Source organism: Monodelphis domestica, chromosome 1 (assembly GCF_027887165.1).
Source record: "Monodelphis domestica isolate mMonDom1 chromosome 1, mMonDom1.pri, whole genome shotgun sequence".
Taxonomy (NCBI): Eukaryota; Metazoa; Chordata; class Mammalia; order Didelphimorphia; family Didelphidae; genus Monodelphis; species Monodelphis domestica.
In genome coordinates, this window is record NC_077227.1 from 202,286,269 (window position 1) to 202,309,767 (window position 23,499).

General features: G+C 38.4%; 1 protein-coding gene across 5 annotated transcripts in view; it reads left to right on the forward strand.

Annotated features, from left to right (window-relative positions):
• Window positions 1-6,616: 6,616 nt before the first annotated feature.
• Window positions 6,617-23,499, forward strand: part of BUB1B (BUB1 mitotic checkpoint serine/threonine kinase B) — an 87,512-nt gene continuing 70,629 nt past the window's right edge. For 3 of the 5 annotated variants that reach the window (XM_007480038.2, XM_007480039.3, XM_007480040.2), the window contains exons 1-4: window positions 6,701-6,858; window positions 13,275-13,423; window positions 16,421-16,480; window positions 16,682-16,826. In XM_007480038.2, coding sequence (XP_007480100.2) covers window positions 13,284-13,423; window positions 16,421-16,480; window positions 16,682-16,826 — 345 coding nt within the window. In that variant the 5' untranslated portion in view covers window positions 6,701-6,858; window positions 13,275-13,283. Of the gene's footprint in view, window positions 6,859-13,274; window positions 13,424-16,420; window positions 16,481-16,681; window positions 16,827-23,499 lie in introns of all 5 variants that reach the window. The other 2 variants (XM_056810257.1, XM_056810258.1) reach the window with 2 other exon arrangements.

Here is a 23,499-nt window from a genome sequence, read left to right on the forward strand (position 1 = left end):
AAAATGAGGTCAGATGCTGAAAGAAGAGAGGTTCCATCTGAGTGGAGGCAAACAAGCCAGGCAAATTAGAACTTCCCAAAGTATACTCAGGTCCTTTGTGTCAGAAAGCAGCCTTTAGCACAGGGACCACAGACATAAAGTCAGTGGAACAAATGCAAACAGTGGGTTGTGAAATGGAAGATCTTAGGTTTAAGGCCAGAGGCAAAATGAGCTTGCAATAGAATTCCCCATACATGGAGGCATGCCCTGTAATCAAAGTGGACTTCCTGAAGGAATCAGGCTAGAAAGACAAAAGATAATCTAATCTAATACTCTCATTTTGCAGATAGGAAAAATAAAGCTCAGATAGATTTAGTAACCTTGTTCAACATCATGGTTATTCACCAGAGAAGGGAACCTGTTAAGGAGATAACGTATTTAATTAAATGTCCTAGTAATGGACATCCTAGAGCTGGAAAAGACTTTAGGGTCACTCATCTAATCACCTCATTATGTAGATGAGAAAATTTTATCAGTCAACAAATAGCCATTAAGCATCTACTCTGTGTCAGATGGGTTATATGGGGTATTCAGGGAAGACAATATCAATAAGCTTGCCACGCCTTTTCAGGGCTGCTCATTCACCTTTGGGGTCCACCTTTCACCCAATTCTTACCTGTGGCTCCAAAAAAACTGTATAGCGACCCCCCCACGGGAGTCCTACAACATTTATCTGTGGGAATACCCTGAGATGGAAAGAGGGGGCTAAGGAAGTGGGAGAATAATAATGACTCAAAGACAAAAGTAGAAACACATGGGGAGTAAAGGGAACTCCAAGGAAGTAAGAGGAACAAGAGAATAGGTGGAGAGTATCAATCCCTTGATACTCTATAGACAAGAGAGTCTGCTTTGGAGGCGACAGTCTCTAGAAAAGTGGGGGGAGTCACCACTCCCTAGTGCTGAGGCACTGGGGTGACAGCGTTGCTAGGAAAGGTGTAGTCTCAGCTCCTGGTGCCTCTATGGCAATAGAAGGCACTGGGACAACCTCATCGCTATGAAAGAGATACAGAGAAGCAAGAGAGTAAGTGGAGAGGAAGGAATAGAGGGAGAGAGGAAGTGAAGGGCGAGAGAGTTCCCACGAGAGAGCTGGTAAGAGAGTGTTAGTAAGAGTGGAGTTAGAAAGAGAGTTTCACGCTGGCCCTACAGTATTTATTGAGGGTTTTAGGAATGTATATACAACATGATATAGGTTTTAACATTGGTTGAATTGATAATGATGAGAACAAAGAGGTGGGGATAAATGCAACCCCGGTTTGCAAATGAGTGTAGTCCGAGCTGAGCAACACCCTAAAAGAAGCGCACTATGTTCAAGGCAGAGTGGCCCCATCAAGACCCAGCCCATGAATTTGCCCGTCCTTTGCTAGTGCTTCCGCTTGTCCCTTTAACATTAAGAGTTCTGACCATGTGTCTGGTAGTACACTATCAATACATCAATCATACTTCCCAGATGCCAACATGCCTGGTATGCTACAAACTGTGACCACATCCCTGGAAAACCATTTTAGCAGATGGGCTAAAATAGGTTGAGGGTAACTTGTCAGTGAGTCAGGGGGATATCTATTATTACGGGTTAAAAAGTTTCTGATGGCTTCTGTGATGTTTATAATGATTATGGAATATTAAAATTATGGAATGATGATATATTGTTGTCAACTTGAAATCTGGAGACCTGTGAATTTTAAAACTACTCCACCCTACTCGGGCCATACTTTAGAAGATCTGATTTAGCTATTTTCTGATTAGTAACAATGGAGATACTTGGTTTAACAGAATCAAGTCTTGGGAACTATACATTTCTCCATCCTACTTAGTTTAACAAGGTCAGGTTGCCTGTACCATACTCAAAGATTTAATTATCTAAGGAAATGGCCTTCAACAGACATGTGCAGAAAAAGGGGACAGACCCGTGGGCTGTCCTAAGTCAAGCTAAGCTATTATTGGTGCAGATGAGATGCAGGAAAGTGACATAAAACCATCTATATAAGGCACGTCACTTGCTCTCTCTGGCTCTTTTTTCCCAGAGAGGTGACTCTGGCTGGCAGCATGCTAAGCATTCCGACATCTTGGCATGGTGGCAGCTATTATCTGGGCTTGGCAGTGAGTTTGCCCTTGAACTGATTCAGTTTCAGGCATCTTGGCTGAGCCCTTTGGAGTTCAGGCTGATTCTTTCCTCCTTACTTTTCAAATCTTATCTTCCTAGAGCCTCTGGTCTTCCTTCTGGCACTAGCTAGGCGGGAGAAATCCTATACCTTTTTCCTTCTTCTTAATTTCTTTCCATTATATCAATTAAATCACTATAAATTTCTAGCTGACTTGGTTATATTTCTTTTGTATTTGGGATATCCATGGAGACCAAATAATTAACATAGTTTAGGTCACAAAGCTAAATTATCCTTTACAGATCCCAAGTTTGCCCTTGTCCCATGAGAGTTCGCCTCGAGGGAGATCTCAGATTTCAAGTTAACAATGCCTACTTTGCAATGATCTCACCCCCCAAAAAGTCAGTGTGCCCTGAAGAATGGCTACCCTATCCACTATCTTTTTGAAGTTGCATCCTAGTATATTTTTAAAAATTGATAGTATATTTCTTGGGCTAGGTAGACATTTTCTCCATTACCTAATTCTAAAAGACTCCATCAACATTAATACATTGCTGGTGGAGTTGTGAATTGATCCAACCATTTTGGAGGGCAATTTGGAACTATGCCCAAAGGGTGCTAAAAGACTGTCTGTCCTTTGATCCAGCCATAGCACTGCTGGGTTTGTACCCCAAAGAGATCATATGGAAAGAAAGACTTGTACAAGAATATTAATAGCTATGCTCTTTGTGGCAGCAAAAAATTGGAAAATGAGGGGTTGCCCTTTAATTGGGGAATGGCTGAACAAATTATGGTATCTGTTGGTGATGGGATACTATTGTGCTCAAAGGAATAATAAAATGGAGTAATTCCATGTGAACTGGAATGACCTCCAGGAATTGATAAAAGGAACAGAACCAGGAGAATGTTGTACACAGAGATTAATACACTGTGGCACAATAGAATGTAATGGATTTTAAAATCCCCACCTCTAGGTCTCTGAAGAAGATTAGAGGCTTCTAAGAGGATAAAATTGGAAAGCAAAGGAGGAAAACTCAGCCAGAAACTCACCACTGAACCGGACAATAGCTTGTAGCCACACTAAGATGCCGAAAGACTCAGCACGCTGCTATCAGCCAACTCTCCACCGCAAAAGGTCCCGGAGAGAGGAAGTGAGTCAAATATATAGACCTTTCACTTTTGTGTCTCCCCCTCTAAATGCCCATTCTTTTTAGTTCTCATCTTCTTTGATTAGATTATATCTTTAGAGTTACTTAACACTTCTTTGTTAAGTTCACCTTTTGTGAGTTACTTAACCTTTTTGTGATTAATTTAACCTTTATAGTTACTTAACACCTTTTTCTATTATGTAGTGGTAGTCTCTAGGTAAACCAAGGATGACTATTGTCTTTGTGTGTTTTCATCTATGGTGTATAGATGAGTATGCACAAAGACACTTGTGCATGAATGAGATTTAAGTGGAAAAGTCGATGCACAGAGACAGTTCCACTCTCTCGGCGTTGGAAGCCTGGGTCCAGTGGCATGAAAAGTCGTTACACCTGGAGACTTCCTCAGCTGCATTGGATGGCCATATTGTCTTTTGTGCTCCAATACGCCCTAAGCACTCCACAGTGCTTTTTCTGCGTCACCCTCTCAGCCTTTGAACCTTCTTATTGGTTTCTTCCGCCTGTTTGGCTGAAGCAGTCTTCACATGCTGGGTGAGCAAAGCCCTGGTTCACCAGGGGTCGAAAACCTGATGGCTATCCTCACAAGGTTTAGCCGGCCTGTCGAAGCTGTTGCCCGCGGTGTGGCCGCTGCCGCTGCTAGCAGCTACTGGGAGCCACAAGTGAGAGCTGGGTGTCAGGTGAGGGTCAGAGGCTGGAGAGCTGCCCTAGGAGGGCACGACAAGCCCTCCATACCAGAGATACTACCCCCTTTTTCTATTAAGATCTTAAAATGGACTAACTACTAACTAATACCTTTTTCTATTAAGATCTTAAAATGGACTTAACTTAAAGTTCTAGCTTCACTATAAGATAAGAGTTAAGTACCTTCATTGTTCAATCAGGAGATTATAACTTTATCTTCCCCTAAAGTATGGTCTAAGTGGGGTGGAGTATTTTTAGAGTTCCCAAACATTCCTGATTTTGTTAAACTAAGTATCTTCATTGTTACAATCAGGAAATAGCTAAATTCAATCTTCACAGTAGCATAAATGGGAGTAAGGATAAGGGCTCTGGGATGAAGGAAAGAAGAGTGAGATGGGTGGCAGGGTGGACCTGGAAGAAATAGGCAAACCTATCTCTCCAGAAGAGACTGCAGTTTTGATATTGGACAGATCATGTATGGGCAAGAGCCCTGAGGCAGCAGGCCATCCCAGTTGGGCTTGTGGGGGTGGGGGTGAGTCCTATACCAAAGCTCCTCCTCTAACTGTGGTTTGAAGGAATTAGCACTCATTTCAGGTCAAAGATTCCAAGGTTTAGCAGATCTCAATTTAGTGAAATGAAAAGAATAGACGATATGAGAACAGAGGACTTGAGTGTGCAACCCAGCTGTCCTACCCTAAATCATCGCCTCTCTGGGCCTGTTTCTTCATCAATAAAAAGGAGTGAGGGGTTAGGGGGAGAGGGAAGAAGGGAAGTGTCAACTTTGAAAAACACAGAACCACTAAAATAGTTAGAAAGGCCAAGTCTTTGATCAGGACAAGGGACAGTGCTCAATATTCAGCTGCCACACAGTCAAAGACTATAATACCACACAGAGACAAAGCTCTGGGACTCTGGGAATAGTGTCTCTGTGTAAAAAATAGACTCGAATACAGGACTACAATCCCCACAAGCCTTTGCTCCACTTCCCCAGAATGCCTTGTAATCTCACCTGGGCCGAGATCGAGAAGGTATTTAAGCTGATTCAGAGGCTTTTGAGGGCTCTCTCTCTCACGCTCTTGGACTTCCATTTTGGGGCAGGCGTGGCTTTTTTTCATAATGTAGGTGAGGTTGTGTCTAGGCCACTCTATGGCCTGGACACGTGTTTCTTATCCTGTATTTTCTTTAATCCTTAATCTTCAATAAACCTCTAAAAAATATAATACTCCTTGCAGAGAGAAACTAATTTCTACCTGCCTCAGTCTCCCCATCTCCCCTAAATTTTAACTGTTACATCTGGGAAAACACATCACCAAAGATGATTTTCCAAAGAGCAATAGAACTTGGGGACTTATATACCTTTTGAGGAATTAAGGACAGAAGATACATACTGACTGGTTACAAGCAGGCCTGGGAAAGAGGCTGTAGCCAGAGGCTAGGGAGTGACCTAAAATACAATGGGAGAAACTTCTAAGACAAAAACGATGATTGAGGTTTGGAATATTTCTATCACTCCTATGCTGGATGCTTAAGGGATGCTTGGTGGTCTATTCAGTCTAAGGCAAAGTCAGTTTGGGACTTCCTTTAAGAAAAGTTCCCAAGGGACAGAGGCAAACTTGGGGGTTCTGAAAACACAATGATACTACCACTATCTTATTTGATCTTCACAACACCCTTGTGAGGTATCATTATGATCATTTTACAAATGAAGAAACTAAAACACCATTTACAAATTTGCAAACTAGGAAACACAATAAAGTGATTTATTTTATTTTAGTTTAGGAAATTTTTATTTAATTAATTAATTTAGAATATTTCTCCATTGTTATAAGATTCTTATTCTTTCCTTCCCCTCCTCCCACCTACCTCCCCTAGCAGAGGCATAATTCCACTGGGTTTTACATGTGTGTCATTGATCAAGAACTATTTCCACATTATTGATATTTGCACTAGCATGATTACAATAAAGTGATTTAAATTGTCATTCAATTAGTGCATCCAGTTTACACTGTTTATATCTTGCATATACATAGTTGTTTGCAGATGGCATTCTCCCCTTAGAATTTAAGTTCTTTGAAGGCAGGGGATCTTCTACCTTTCTTTGTATACTCATTGCCTAACTTAGTACCTTACTATGTGCCTTCAAAAAAATATATCATGTAAAATGCTCCATGAATGACTAGAAAATATTGAGATAAGATTTGAGTGCATGTTAGCATTCTATCCGTTATATTTCAGTTGGTTCAATTCTTTGTTTTCTTAGCAAACACACCAGAGTAGTTTGCCATTTCTTTCCCCTGCTCATTTTACAGACAAAAACTCAAGCAAGCAGGACTAGTCCAGGGTTACACAACTCGTGTCTGAGGTTGGATTTGAACTCATGAAGATGAGTCTTCCTATGCACCACCTGGTTGCCTCATTCAATCTACCATTCAGTTAATGGCCTCTAAGTGCCCTTCGCGGTAGGAAAATACTATCTTTAAAATCCTATCTAATTCTCACCCTTAAAGAGGTCCCTGAAGTCCAGAAGAGCACCAGAAACTACAGCTCCCATCATGCACCCCTCCATGAGTCAGCAGGCTAATGTGGTAGGACTAGATTATCGAAGAACACTACAAGCCCCACAATGCCTCTTTCTCCACCCCTTTCCCCTTCACTAGTCCGGAGTCTATGAGGCAGCGCGAGGAGACGGAAGAGGCGGGGCCTCGCCCGCCGCGGGACCGTTGAATTTGAAACTCGAAGGCTACCTGCATTGGGTGTTGAAGGAGACCGGATCGTGACTGACGCTGGTGGGTCCCTCACGGTGGAAGCGGTTGGGGGAGTAGACCTCGATTAGGAAGATAGACGTTGGGGTCTCGCGGAGGCCCTTTGAACGGGTAATAGGATGGGAACTCCGCTGGGTTGGGGTCTGGGATAAAAGGTCCCCAAGTTTGAGGCGAGGGGAGTGAGGCCAAGGCTGGGAAAAGGATGGGGCCCATGAAGGGAGGAGGCGATAGGGCAGAGCGGGGAGTGTGTGACTGGAGGTCGAAAGAGTGGGGAGGACACGTGTGTGTGTGTGTGTATGTGTCTTTGTCAGTCTGTGTGTGTGTGTGTGTGTCTGTAGGCCAGACCCTAAGAATTAACCGCAGAGGATAAAAACACACATTTCTCCCCGCCTATTCACCCCCCTACATTTCTCCTCACCATACACGTATGTACGTTTCCACCGCACACATTTTCCCCCTCCCCACCCTCCTTCCTTCCTTCTTAGAATCACTACTGAATTTGAACCCAGGACCTCCTGTCTCCAGGCCTGACTGTCCACTGCGCTTCCTAGTTGCTTCCCCGTCCCTCCCCCACCCAAGCATCTTAAGATTTTCTGGAACGTAGGAGATAACTTCACTGTTAACTGGACCAGAGGACACAGAGTGGGGAGGGAGGGGATGTTCTATATAAGTGTTGAAGATGCTTAGGAACTTTTGAGTAGTGAGAGGAGGGAAAAAGGAGGGTTTGGAGTCATAATCTTGTGCAGACAAGCCAGAGATAGAGAAGACTAACTTGGAATAAGGAAATGAACATCCTAAAGCTTGTATTTTGTCACAGGTAAAGGACAGGTATACTTGGTAATTAACAAACTATCAATTATTCAAAAGATGTGGTATAATTTAATTCAAATAAACCTTACAGATTTTGGTAGCAGTCCTTCAAGATTAGTGCTCTTAGGTTTTAAAAAAAAATCTAACTTCATGTGTATGTTTTTATACATGGATGTATATGTATTATGATAATGATGATTAATATTTATATGATACTTTAAAGTCCACATAGTACTAAATTTACATTCTTCATTCTTTTGAACCAAGAAACATGTGAAAGGTAGTAGATCTCTAACATTTGTTCTAAGGTCTCTTTGTTTACACCCTTTAAAATTATTGAAGACCTCATAAAGAACTTTTAAGTGCATTTATCTATTAGTATTTACTTTATTAGAAATTAAAATATCTTAGTATCATTATAGAAATAGTTTTGATCTCACAGACTCCCTAAAAAGGTCTCCCAAACATCTAGTCTTTCAGTTTTGAGGAATGTTCATGGTATTCTTCAGTTTATTTTAATAGGTTGGTCATAAAAGGACATTTAATTAGTCTGAATGCTACTTTGTTGATTTTTGAGAGCTTTGAGATTCTGCCAATGTGTTGAATTATGGCAGCAGTCCTCAAACATTTTGGTCTCAGGATTCTTTTATACTCTGAAAATTTATTGAACTCCTGTGCCTTTTGTTTATGTTTTGATAGTCACTTTTTTAGAAATTAAACATCTTAGTTTTGAATGAATGAATGAAAAAAATGAAGAGTTTTGACCTAGTGGACACTCAAAAAAGGTCTTAGGAATATCCTCTCTTCCCAACCCCACCAAGGGTTCCCAGACCATACTTTGAGAACCACTGACTCATGCATTGTCATAAGACAAAGTATCATGGACTTCCCTCAGTATCCTAAAAGGAAAATAATTTTGGTGGCCAGTTTGGTTATTAGCTATATTTTTCTGATCACGTGCTATGGTTACTTCTATATATACTTTTTTAGTGAGCAATCAAAATATATCCTAGCTGAGTACTGGCATAGACAAGCATTCAGTTAATGTTTGTTGAGGTGAATTTAGCAGAATTAACATCTAAGTTATCAACTGAAACATCAGATATTGATTGGCTAACACTGTGTTCATTTTTTTTCACTTTTATTTTTCACTTATTTTTAGAATTCATTAAAAAATTTTTTGAGTTCCAAATTCTCTCATTCCTTCCCTACCCATTGAGAAGCAAGCAGTATCATATAAATTATACATGTGAAGTCATACAATTATATTTCCAAATTAGCCATGTTGTGGGGGGGGTAAGAAATTTTGTTTAAGTATGTATTCAGAGTTCATCAGTTCTCTGGAAGTGGATAACATTTTTCATCATAGGTTCTTTGGAATTGTCTTGGATCATTGCCTTGATCAAAGTCTTTCTCGGTTAGTCATCTTTACAATACTGCCCTTATTGTGAATAATATTCTGGTTCTGCTCACTTCACTTTGTATAAGACCATGTAAGTCTTCCAAGGTTTTTTTTTTCCCCATTTGAATTAGTTTATTTAGTCAATTTAGAACATTATTCCTTGGTTACAATAATCACATTATTTCCCTCCCTCCCTTCTACCCACCTTTCCCACAGCCAACACGCAATTTCATTGGGTATTACTTATATCCTTGATCAGAACCTATTTCCATGTTGTTGATGTTTGCTTTAGGATGTTCGTTTAGAGTCTACATCCCCAACCATATCCCTTTGATCCATGTATTCAAGCAGTTGTTTTCCTTCTGTGGTTTTACTCCCACAGTGTTTCCACTGGATGTGGAGAGTGGTTTTTCTTGTAGATACCTCCAAGTTGTTCAAGGTCACTGCATTGCCACTAATGGAGAAGTTCATTACATTCGATTGGACCACAGTGTATCAGTCTCTGTGTATAATGTTTTTTTCCTGGTTCTCCTCCTCTCACTCTGCATCAATTTCTGGAGGTTGTTCCAGTCCCCATGGAATTCCTCCACTTAATTATTCCTTTGAGCACAATAGTATTCCATCACCAACATATACCACAATTTGTTCAGCCATTCCCAATTGAAGGGCATTCCCTCATTTTCCAATTTTTTGCCACCACAAAGAGAGCAGCTATGAATATTTTTGTACATGTCTTTTTCCTTATCTCTTTGGGGATACAAACCCAGCAGTGCTTTGGCTAGATCAAAGGGCAGACAGTCTTTTAGTGCCCTTTGGGCATAGTTCCAAATTGCCCTCCAGAATGGTTGGATCAATTCACAACTCCACCAGCAATGCATTAATGTCCCCACTTTGCCACATCCCCTCCAGCATTCATTACTTTCCTTTGCTGTCATGTTAGCCAATCTACTAGGTGTGAGGTGATACCTCAGTTGTTTTGATTTGCATTTCTCTGATTATAAGAGATTTAGAACACTTTTTCATGTGCTTTTTAATAGTCTTGATTTCTTTAACTTAAAATTGCCTTTCATGTCCCTTGCCCATTTATCAATTGGAGAATGGCTTGATTTTTTGTACAATTGGTTTTGCTCTTTATAAATTTGAGTAATTAGACTTTTGTCAGAGGTTTTTGTAATGAAGATTGTTTCCCAATTTGTTGCTTCCCTTCTAATTTTGGATGCAATAGTTTTGTTTGTCTAAAAACTTTTTAATTTGATGTAATAAAAATTATTGATTTTACATTTTGTGATTTTTTTTTCTAGCTCTTGCTTGGTTTTAAAGACTTTCCTTTCCCATAGATATGACAAGTATACTATTCTGTGTTTGCCTAATTTGCTTATAGTTTCCTTCTTTATATTCAGGTCATTCACCCATCCTGATTTTATCTTGGTGTAGGATGTGAGATGTTGATCCAAACCTAATCTCTCCCGTACTGTCTTCCAATTTTCCCAGCAGTTTTTATCAAATAGTGGATTTTGGTTCCCAAAACTGGGATCTTTGGGCTTGTCATACACTGTCTTGCTGAGGTCATTTACCCCAAGTCTATTCCACTGAGCCTCCTTTCTGTTTCTTAGCCAGTAGTACCAAATTGTTTTGATAACCACTGCTTTATAGTACAGTTTGAGATCTGGGACTGCAAGTCCTTCCTTTGCATTTTTTTTCGTGATTTCCCTAGATATCCTTGATCTTTTGTTCTTCCAATTGAACTTTGTTATGTTTTTTTCTAATTCAGTAAAAAAGTTTTTTGGTAGTTCAATGGGTATGGCACTAAATAAGTAAATTAATTTGGATAGGATTGTCATTTTTATTCTGTTAGCTCGTCCTACCCATGAGCAATCAATGTTTTTCCAATTGTTTAGATCTAGTTTTTTTTTTTTTTTAATTAAAAACCCTTACCTTCCATCTTGGAGTCAATACTGTGTATTGGCTCCAAGGCAGAAGAGTGGTAAGGGCTAGGCAATGGGGGTCAAGTGACTTGCCCAGGGTCACACAGCTAGGAAGTGGCTGAGGCCGGATTTGAACCTAGGACCTCCTGTCTCTAGGCCTGGTTCTCAATTCACTGAGCTACCCAGCTGCCCCCCTAGATCTAGTTTTAATTGTGTGGAGTGTTTTGTAGTTGTGTTCATATAGTTCCTGTATTTGTCTCAGCAGATAGATTCCTATCTAGCTGCTGAAATGGGTTAGAGATATATAGAAATGCTGATGACTTGTGCGGGTTTATTTTGTATCCTGCAACTTTGCTAAAGTTGTTGATTATTTTGACTAGCTTTTTGGTTGATTCTCTAGGATTCTTTAAGTAGACTATCATATCATCCGCAAAGAGTGATAGCTTGGTCTCCTCATTGCCAATTTTAATACCTTCAATTTCTTTTTCTTCTCTAAGTGCTTCTGCTAGTGTTTCTAGTACAATGTTAAATAATAGAGGTGATAATGGGCATCCTTGTTTCACTCCTGAACTTATTGAGAAGGCTTCTAGGTTATTCCCATTGCAGTTGATGCTTGCTGATGGTTTTAGATATATACTGTTTATTATTTTTAGGAAAGGCCCTTCTATTCCTTTACTTTCTAGTGTTTTCAATAGGAATGGGTGTTGTATTTTATCAAAGGCTTTTTCTGTGTCTATTGAGATAATCATGTGATTTTTGTCAGTTTGCTTGTTAATATGGTCAATTATGTGGATGGTTTTCCTAATATTGAACCATCCTTGCATTCCTGGTATGAACCCTACCTGATCGTAGTGGATAACCCTTGTGATGACTTGCTGGAGTCTTTTTGCTAGTATCCTATTTAAGATTTTTGCATCTATATTCATTAGGTAGATTGGCCTATAGTTTTCTTTCTCTGTTTTTAACCTGCCTGGCTTTGGGATTAGTACCATGTTTGTGTCGTAAAAAGAATTTGGTAGAACCCCTTCTTGGCTTATTCTGTCAAATAGTTTGTATAATATTGGGATTAGTTGTTCTTTGAATGTTTGATAGAATTCATTTGTGAATCCATCTGGACCTGGGGATTTTTTCTTAGGAAGTTCTTTGATGGCTTGTTCAATTTCTTTTTCTGATATGGGGTTGTTTAGGTAATCTATTTCTTCCTCTGTTAGTCTAGACAATTTATATTTTTGTGTAAGTATTCATCCATATCACCTAGATTGCCATATTTGTTGCCATATAATTGGGCATAATAGTTTTTCATGATTGCCTTAATTTCCTCTTCATTAGAGGTGAGGTCTCCTTTTTCATCTTGGATACTGTCAATTTGGTTTATTTCTTTCCTTTTTTTAATTAGACTGACTAGTACTTTGTCTATTTTATTTGTTTTTTCAAAGTACCAGCTTCTGGTCTTATTTATTAAATCAATAGTTCTTTGACTTTCAATTTTATTAATTTCTCCTTTGAGTTTTAGGATCTCTAATTTAGTCTTCATCTGAGGATTTTTAATTTGTTCATTTTCTAGTTTTTTAATTTGCATGCCCAATTCATTGACCTCTGCCCTCCCTAATTTGTTAATATATGAACTCAAGGATATAAATTTCCCCCTGAGTACTGCTTTGGCTGCATCCTATAGGTTTTGAAAGGATATCTCATCATTGTCATTTTCTTCAAAGAAGTCAAGGTTTTTCTGAAACCATCCTGAGTCATTTTTTTTCCTGAGTCATTTCTTATAGTACAATAGTATTCCATCACAATCATATACCTCAATTTGTTCAGCCATTGATGGTTATCCCTTTAATTTCCAATTCTATTCTTTATCACTACAAAGAGCTGATTAAAAAAAAATTGTACACATAGGCCTCCCTTTTCTTGATCTCTTTGGATCATAGTTCTAGTGATGGTATTGCTGGGTCAAAGGGTTACATACAATTTTATCACTGTTCATTTTTAATTTAACTGTGAAACTTTCAGAAATATATATATTATATATATAGATATAGAAGTGTTACTTTGTTGTCTGTATACCAAAATATTAATTTACTTGTTTTGCCCTTCTCCAACTGGTCCAGTAGCAGGAGCCAATAATAAATAATACCTTTTACCTAGCTGTTTCATTAGGCAACATATCAGGGGTTGACTAAAAGAGGACTTTGTGCCCCATTAAGATAATGGCTAGTCTGCCTTTACTTTTGCTCATCCCATGTATAATCCCACGAATAATTGCGTATTTGAGGATTTTTAAGAAAGATTTTTAAGATTCATAATAAATTCTTTTGCTATAATAAATTTTTTAAACAAATCATTATCAATTGTTAAAGAAGAATCTGTTTTTGTTTTTTGTTCTATAGAATAAAGCCATGTCCCTAGAAGGGGATGAGTGGGAGTTAAGTAAAGAAAATGTGCTGCCTTTGAGGCAAGGCCGGATCATGTCCACACTTCAGGAAGCATTGGCACAGCAGGAGACAGCTAGTCATACTGCTCTTCATCAACAAAAAAGGTGAGTGAGACTGTCAAAAATTAATCTTTCACCTTTGTGACTTCCATTTATCCTAAGAAGTAATAGACCAACCACTTGGATAGGAATAAACTGGGTGACAGGAATAATAATGATTATAATCCTGTTTTTTTGAGAACAGGTAGTTAAGTGTGTCTTCATCTCCTAATTGGTATAATAGCCATCTAAAGCAATTTCTCATCAATGATGAAGATTTATTCTCACCTGATATTAAATGTGGTACCCTTTAATGTGTCCAACTTAACTAGCTAATTATCCCTAAACATGTTGGAAGGTATCCCAGAAATGGATCCTGCCTTACCCACTTAATAAATGAAATTTTAGCACATTATTATGGAAAGTATGTTAGAGTTGAAGTCTGCCTGCTAGATATTTTGAACTGAATACAAATCTTAAATATGTCTAAAATCAAATTTTGTCTAATTCTCCCTAAATTTTCACCTCTTTTTGACTCTCCTATTACTGTTGAGGGTACCAGCATCCTTCCTGTCAAAACAGGCTGGATATGAAGCTGACATCTTCAAATCCTCACTTCCTGCACCCTCCATATCTAATCTGTGACCAAGGCCCATTGATTTTACCTTTATAAAATATCTGTGCTCCCCTGTCTCTTTGATATTGCCACTACCCAAATACAGGTTTTTATATCTCCTCATAGTCTACTGGTTGGTTTCACTGCCACAAGTCTTTCCCCACTCAATTGTTTCTTCCATTCATCTGTCAAAGTAATCTTCCTAAAGCTTAAGGCAGATCCCATCACACTCTTCCCCTCTTCTTGATAATAATTCCAGTGGTTTCCTATTATCTCTGGGATGAAATATAAAATCATCTGTTTGTCATTCATAGTCCTACTTGATCAGCAGGTCCCCTGCCACTGACCTCCTTGCTATTCCTTAGACAAGAAACTCCATCTCTGGAATCCAGGAATTTTCACTGATTGTTCCCCAAGCCTGAAATGCTCTTCTTTATTTCCACCTCTTAGTTTCCTTTAAGAGGACTTTCCTTTCACCCCTTAATACTAGTAACTTCCCTCTATTGATTACTAACATTTTGTCCCACATATAGCTTGTTTGTACAAAGCTGTTTGTAAATTTTCTCTTCCATTTCACTAGTTGTTCAGGGGCCACTTTTGACTTTTGTTGTATCCCCAATATGTGGCACAGTGCCTGGCACATAAGTATTTAATAAATACCTATTGACTGATTGACTACCACCTGCCTGTATGCTATTGGACAAAGCCACCAAACTTCTCTGAGCCTGAGATAATTATATATAAGGGAAGGAAGTTGTACTTATATGACCTGTAAGAACCTGTCTTTTTCTAATTCTTTTCTGCTTTTCTAATTTCCAAGCTCCTTTTCAGAGCCAAAATTGATACCAAACATTTAGCAGTGAATTACAAAACTAGCTAGTTATAGAAAAGTCAGGAAATTCCCTAAGACATAGGTGAACCTTTTCCCAAGTTCGAGTGCTGTAAATGTTAAAACACTGTAAATGCCAAACTCTGTAAAGGTTTTGGCCAAACTGTAAAGGATAGTTTTTAGTGTTTTGACTTAAAATCTAAAAATACATGGTTGCCATGGGAAATTTCAAAAATATGAAAATACCCAAATCAGCTGGGATTTATGGAGATTTTAATTAATATAGAATGAAGGAATTAAGGGAAGAAGCCAAGCAGTAGGAAAGGGCCTAGGCCATTTTGAGCCTAAGTGAGAGCACAAGTCAGTCTTTATCACTCACCACAAGATCATCTCCAAGAAATCTCCAGTCCTCACTTCAACTCCAAAATCCCACTACTCGCAAAAACTAAATTAAGTGAACTGACTTCTCCTTTTACAGAAATTTTCTCTTATGTCACCTCCCCTAAATTTTCACATCTACCAATCACAGATGCTTTTTCCCAGGACTGTTAAGCTTGCCTTTTGTAAGTTGCTTGACCTTTTAGGTACTAATTTAACCTTTATAGGTACTTAGCACCCTTTTGTATTAGATCTAAAAATAGACCTAGCTTAAGGCTCTAGCTTTACTATGAGTTAGGGACTTTTCATTGTTCAATCAGGAGTTTGCAACTTTATCTTCCCCTAAGGCACTACCCCCCTGAGGAGGGTAGAGTAATTTTAAAAGGTTCTTAATACATTCCTGATTAAGTATTTCCATTGTTAAAAATGGGGAATAGCTTAATCAAATCTTCTGAAGTAGAGTCTGAGTAGTTTTAAGATTCACAGTGCCCATTGGGCACATTCAAACTGTCTATGAGCCCCAGTATTACCTAAGAGAGCTGAGGTAGAAAGTACTTGTTTTGGGTGGCTGGATATAGGAGTAGGGCTTGCAAAAAATGTCCTTGAGCCCTTGGAAGAGGGGGAACTGGAGCAGCTCCCCAGTGCAGAGACTGCACTGCACTAATGCATTCACATTCCATCCACATGGGCTTTGAATCCTTATCTTTTCTGCCTCTTCCACATTCATCCCCATTCCACATTTAAGTTTCCAAACCTTTTGTAACTTAAAACAGTTTTATTTGATCTTGTTTCCTCATCTAAGTATCATCCTATTTTTCTTATATTGCTAAATTTTACCCTAAAGACTCTATTTGCTGTATCCATTTCTTTATCTATGATCCTTTGCCTCCTACAATCTGGTTTTTTTTTTCTTTCTCCTTCCCTTGTTTCCTAGTATCCTCCTAGATCGGTCTATGTTTTTTTCTCAGTTCTCTTCAGTGTCTATATTGCGCACACTTTAGCTTCTGGTGTTCTGTTAACTTGTGACTTGATATTTCTTTGTACTTGCTATCTAGCATAAACCACATGCATTATACACATTTTGAAATGTAAAATCTTATAATGTCTAGTAATGTTATACATTACTGGTATACAACAAATAATCAATATACGCTTAATAAATGGAAATGGTTAAGATGTTTGTTCGTTTTTCTCTAATGTATTAGAAGTGCTAACAAGTCATTGTCTGTCTCTGTTGCAGAGCATTTGAGTCTGAAATTCGTTTTTATACAGGAGATGATCCTCTAGATGTCTGGGTGAGGTAGGTGCTCTTGTCACTTTCACTTGATCCCATGATAATCCAGTGAAATAACTTGACAGTCGGAGTCTTGGAAACTGCCCTTGAAAAAGCATTTCTGTTCCAAATTAAAAGCTCATTACTGTTTAGAAATAGATCTTGGAATAAAAAATGTGTTCTTAGCTAAGAATTGTTCAATTTTTATCTTCCTTTGCACCAATTTAGATACATTAACTGGACAGAGCAGAACTTCCCTCAAGGTGGAAAGGAGAGTAATATGTCAACATTATTAGAGAGAGCTGTAGAAGCCCTTCAGGAGGAGAGACGATATTATAATGATCCCCGGTTTCTTAGTCTTTGGCTTAAATTGGTAAGTAATTGTCAAGGATCATCTACTTTGAAATACCTTTTTTTTCCCCGTTAAAGAGATCTAGTACATTATAAAAATGGTATAACCTAATTTATTTAGGAAAATGTGATTCAGGATGACAATATTTAACATAATGCTATGCTCATAGGAGGTGCTCAATAAATACTTGAGAATGACATTGTTAGATTAATTCTTTGAATATTTATAGAAAGAATTATATTATTATCAGGAGATTTAAAAAAACGTCTTTCAAAGACTGACTATAGGGATCTTATCTCCCCATATGCATACTTGCTGTTCATGATTCAGTTCTATTCAACAAGCATTTTGGCCTATTATCATGTCCTAGGAACTTGTCTGAGTGCAAAGACAAATGAAATTGTCTTTGGCCTCAAGAAGGTTAGGAAAGGGGAAGAAGGGGGAATTATCCAAAGCACACATAACTATGGACAAAGTAAATACAGAGTGATTTGGAGGAGAGAGGTACCAGAGAACATTAACAAGTAGGAGGAAGATGTAAAGTCTCTTCCAGGAAGTGGCACCTTGTGCATTGCTTAAGGAAGATAGAACTTCTCTAAGGTGGAAGTGAGGATAACAGCCTGTGGAAAGACAAACAAGCAAGAGCCAGAATGATGGTTCTTTATGGGAACAACAATGAGGTCAGTTGGTTTAGAATGAGAGTAGTAATGTGTAATCTGATCCAAGCTATGAGACAGTGGGAATGCCTAAAATACACAGAATTTTTAAGACTAAATTTTAATTGGTAAATTAAATTTAAGATTACTTGTAAGGACCAAGCTCTATCAATTGACTCAGGACTTTTTTTTTTAATCTCTAAGGCAAAGAAAATAGAGATATTAGAATAAAAAATTTTAAATATATATTTTAGAATATATATAATTTAAAAAAATTTTTAATAAAAATTTTAAATAAAATTATAATAGTTTTGTGTCAGTTGATGTACCTAGTCCTTCTAGTGTTAATTATAATTACCTTCTCTTCCACCAAATTTTTAACTTAAAATCTCTCATTTCCTTTGTTGGCCCATTGTACTTTATGAATGGTGAAATAGTGAAAAGACAATCAAAAGAAAAATAATTACAAACACAGTTCCTGGTTGCATAAAAGTGAATTACTAGTCCAGGAATAATCAGAAATAAGTTATTTTTTACTGAGATTAACTTGTTATATTTTGAATCTCGAAAAGGGGATATGGGAAGGGATTGGGTATAAGCATAGTCAACAGTGAATAGCTTATTCCCATTTCCTTCCATATGTAGACTTGTCACTTTGCCTAATTACTGTTATAGCAACCAGAGTTTTTTGAATTAAAGATTTCAGTAATCTTAACAAAGATATTTGTTGCCAAAAGTAAATATTACCTGAAGGTAATTGACTGAAGTCAAGGAAAACTGCAAACTTTTTTTACATCCTTTACTTAGGAGGTACTTCTATTATTCCTAGAGTCCTAAAAGGCCAGTTTTTATAAATTGTATGCTTATATAACTTAGGAAATTGTTACTATATCTATTTCTATTCCATTTAGGCATTCTGGGCACACTTAGATAACAACTAGTGTCACTGATCTATTCTCAGAGTTGCATTAGAAATTAAAATTAAAGTAAAATGCGGTTTCAGCTCAAAATTAAAAAAAATTAGTAATTATCATACCTAATGATAAGCCTATTCTGACTGATGAATACGCTGTTATTTTTCTTTCTTTTTTTAAAAATCCTTACTTTCTGTCTTAGTAACAATTCTTAAGACATAAGGGCAAGAGCTAGCAAACAGGGTTGCATGACTTGCACAGGGTCACAAAGCTAGGAAGTTGACTTGTGAACCCAGGACCTCCTGATTCTAGACCTAACACTCCATCCACTGAACCACCTAGCTGCCCCTTGTTATTATCTTTTAAAATATTTTAGCGACATACTGAAATGTCTTCTTTAAATTTTCACATATAGGTGCAGATTTCAGTGTAGCCACATCTGAGTGGATTTCCAGGCATACATTCTCACCATTGTTGTTGGATGACTTGGAGCATTAGCTAAATTCAGTATGCTTTAAATGTGATATTGTCTCACAATATTTTTCAATAGCTGGGATAAAAAAATCCTTGAAAACCAGTCTTCACACTCAGTTTTGCTCACTGATCGCTTTCTTCTTTGACTGCTAAAGACCTGGAAAGCAATTATGGTTGTAGTCTTTCAGAACTCAAGAATTTTGAGACCATTAATCAAACATTGATTCTAGTTCAGAACTCCAGGTTGAGTTTTTTTTCCAAGTTCTAGAAGGCATCCTTTTTTTTTTTTAGAATAAGCCTGTTTTATTCATATCAAAAATGTGTTGATCAGTGAATAAACCTTCATTATTTTCTTCAGAACTTTGGGATATTTAGATGTGTCTTTATCTGCACTATCTGCCTCTGGAACATTTTATAATTTATACTAAATCAAGATTTGTATTATTCAAACTCAAATTAACTGTGACCTAGCTGTATTTCTCAAGAGCTAGTTAGCACAGTGGATAGAATGCCAGGCTGGGAGTCAGGAAGGTTTGGGTTCAAATCTAGCTTCAGCTACTTCTTAGCTATGTGACTCTAGGCAAGTCATTTAATCCTGATTTGCCTAGCCTTTGCTCTTCTGTCTTAGAATTGATACTAAGAAGGTAGGAGTTTAAACACACACGTACACCACCCCCAAACATACACATATTTTTTTAAAGGTCTAGTTAAGAACCCTAGAATAACCAGATTTTTGTTGGGTAACCCTATGCTAAGGAGCCCTCAGAAGCCTGTGGGTATAGTGAATTCAAAGAGATTTTATTTTTTGTTTTCAAAATTCACCTGATGATCTATGAGTTCATGATTGGAACTCATGCTGACAGCCAATAGAGGGCAGCACCTTTTCCCAAAAAATAAGAGCATGTGCTGAATTTTATTGTTTTGGACAAATGAAACAGAAAACTCAACCTGAATAACTACATTTTTAAAAAATTGCACTTATTGAAAAAATGTTCAATTGCATTGCTTTCTAGCTGATAGATTAACTACACCTGCCTATTTCTTGTAGTACTTAGGAAAATTGCTTTAAAGGATATTAGCATGTTGATTGTATATAAATACATGCTTTTAAAATACTTCAGCTATATTAAAAATCTTTTGGGTTAAGTAGTATACTAGTGTGAACAAAATTTCCAGGGGAATTTTTAATTTGTCTAGAAAACTATTAGTATATATGTATTCGGAAAATAAAACTTTAAATAAATCCTTTGGGAATCATCACACACTATGGTTAAGCTCCTTTTAGAGACCGTTACTCTATGCCAGTGATGGTAAACCTTTTAGAGACCTTGTGCCATACCCCAGTCCCTTTATCCCCAGACAGATGAGGGAGGAAGCGTTTCCATTGAGCTGCTGGGTAGAGGGTCGGGTGCTAATCTTTAGCAGGTGTAGAGAGGGGGAGAAGAGTGGCCTGCACACTCTGCTCCCATCAGGCATGGTAGAGAGGGGAAGGGGGACAGCTCCATCTGAGATCCTCTGCCTTTCTAGTAACGAACTGGGGGGGCGGGGGAAACAATGCATGTACCCACAGAGTGCTCTGTGTGTCATCTTTGGCACTTGTGCCATAGGTTCACCATTACTGGTCTATGCCAGCATAGTCTATGGGGCTGCTACTTTCCCAGTTTACATTCTGCTAATTTTATTCTTCGTTGCCAGGGGACACTTTTTCTATATTAATCTCAACCACTGATCCGTTGCTTTTGTTCTATTCTCCTATCTTTGTGTGTGTTGTCATCCTTAGTAACTACACATGATACACTTGATGCCTTTTGCTGCTTTTCCCATTCAAATGAATTATAATCAATCAGCATGCATTTACTAAGTATCAGCTATGAGTCAAGATCTGCCTTTTGATAAATATTCTTGGTAAACAAAATAGAAATTTGAAGTTTTAGCCCAGGCAAGACTATGTTTTTGTGATTTTGATGAAAAATGATATCTTTATATGTGTAGTTCCTGTTGATTACCCAGATCGAATCTTGTAAGAATGGAATTGGCATTAATTTTATATTTTAAAGTTTCCTAAAAGTTGGTATTGGAAAAAGCATGATTCTCTAGAGATAGCAATGTTTGGTTTATTAAATAGAAACAGTTTTAGAGTGATTGTTAGATGATCAGAGGATAGAGAGCCAGGCCTAGAGATGGGAGGTTCTGGGTTCAAATTTGCCTTCAGGCATTTCTTAGCTGGGTACATCACAACCCTAGTTGTCCAACTGTCACTGCTCTAGTTTAGAATGGATCTCGATTCTATGATAGAAGGTATGCGTTTGGTGGGATTTTTTGTTTTTTATTTTTTAGGGAAATTTTTTTCTGTTTTAGAAAAAGAATCAGTGAATCAACATTCAAATAGTAATAAAGTAAACTTTAGACCTATCTCTCCAATGAGTCTTTAAGAGTAAAATATAAGGACTTCCGGTCAAGATGGCGGCTTAGAAGCAGCAAAAGTTAAGACTTCTGAAAACCCTTCCTTACCGATCACAAACTGAATGCTCCTAGGGGACTGAAATTCAAATGTAACAACAGGACAGAGCCAGGGAACCCTCCTTCTTGACTCAAATCAAAAGTTACGCCCCCCAAAAGCCGGAATCCTAGATCACTCAGGTCTAAGGGGAAGGCAGAAGGAAAGTCCCAGGACCCCTCCCCCCCAACCCAGAGCACTGAGCCCGCAGCAGCAGCAGGAACCTCAGGGCCGGCTGTTCTGAAGGGTGCACCTTGAAAGCAACCTGGGCCAGTCTCGGGGCATCCAACACAGACAGCAGGGAAACAGCCTAAGAGAAACAGGGAGAGCCTGTAGCCCCCTGGCTGGGTCCTTCCATCGGAGTCTCACCAGAGGTTTTTGCCTCAGGGCATGTCCAGACCAACTCAGCTGAACCTAATCCCATCAGGAGCCCTCAAAGCTCAGGAGGCCAGGACCCCTCCCCCCTTAGAGTCCAGGGCCTCCTGAAAGGATAGGAACCTCAGGGCTGGCAAAGGCACTGAGGGTACCTTGCGGACAGCCCTGTGCCAGGCTCAGAGTGTGGAAGTAAGGCAGCAGAGAAGCAACTGGAGGGAACTGAGAGCAGTAACACCTGAAACGCCGGCAGGCAAGGGAGGGCAGACCTTGGGCTTCCTCGGGAAGACAGCGCAGCTGCGGAGAACGGACAATTTGCCTGGGGCTAAAGCCTCGGACCATCAGACAGATACACTAAGAGCCAGTCCTCCTCACTCAGATTTCTGACTGGAAAAGGTAAGAAAAACCATAGAGATGGCAAACAGCACAGAAGAGCAAAAGCCTCCAAACACCAAGAAAGGCAAGAAGAAGGGGGTGACTTTGGACACATTTTATGGACCAAAAATACAAAATACAGAGGAGATAGAAGAGGAAACGCAAACAAATGCTCCAAAACCTTCCAAAGGAAATGGAAATTCTCCACAAACTCTTGAAGAATTTAAATTGGAAATTATCAAAGAGATGGAAGCCTTCTGGCAGGAAAAATGGGAAACAATGCAAAAGGAACTCAGCAATCTGAGAGACCAAAATATGCAAATGCAGAAACAGCTCGAAGCCTCAAAAAAACAGGTCAGACCAAACTGAAAAGGAAAACCAGTCTTTAAAGGTCAGACTCAGGCAACTGGAAGACAATGATCTTGCAAAAGAGCAAGAATTAATAAAGCAAAGTCAAAAGACTAAAGAATTAGAAAATAACATAAAATATCTCACTGACAAGGTGACAGACCTGGAAAACAGAGGAAGGAGAGAATCTGAGAATCATTGGTCTACCAAAAAAGCCAGAAATAAACAGTAATCTTGATATCATAATACACGATATCATCAAAGAAAACTGCCCAGAGATTCTAGAAGAAGGGGGCAATGCAGGCATTGAAACAGTTCACAGAATACCCTCTACACTAAATCCCGAAAAGACAACTCCCAGGAATGTAATTGCTAAATAACAAAGCTTCCAAGCAAAAGAAAAAATCTTACAAGAAGCCAGAAAAAGACAAATTAGATATAAAGGAACACCAATCAGGGTCACACAGAACCTAGCAATTTCCACTCTGAACGACCGTAAGGCATGGAACATGATATTCAGAAAAGCAAGAGAGCTGGGTCTTAAACCAAGAATCAGCTATCCATCAAAACTGACTATATACTTCCAGGGGAAAGTATGGGCATTCAACAAAATACAAGATTTCCAAGCATTTGTGAAAAAAAGACCAGAGCTCTGTGGAAAGTTTGACATCCAAACACAAAGAACAAGAGAAACATGAAAAGGTAACTATGAAAGAAAGGGAAAAGGAGAAAAATGTTATCTTCTTTTATTCAAACTCTCTTCTATAAGGACTACATTTATATCAATTTACATACATTAATATGTGGGGAAAATGTAATGTGTAACTCAAAATTTGTATGCATCATTAGAGTAAGAAGAATCACGCATAGGGAAAGTTTGGGGCATCAAGACGATAATAGAAAGAAAAAGGGGGGGGGAATCGTTTATGGTACTAAGATATACTCCAAGAAATAGAAGAAAAAACTAAATAGAATAATCTTTCTCACACAAAGATACACATGAGAAGTGGAGGGGAAGAATTCTCCTATAAGAAGGAGAGGAAGAGAGTTTTTACTTA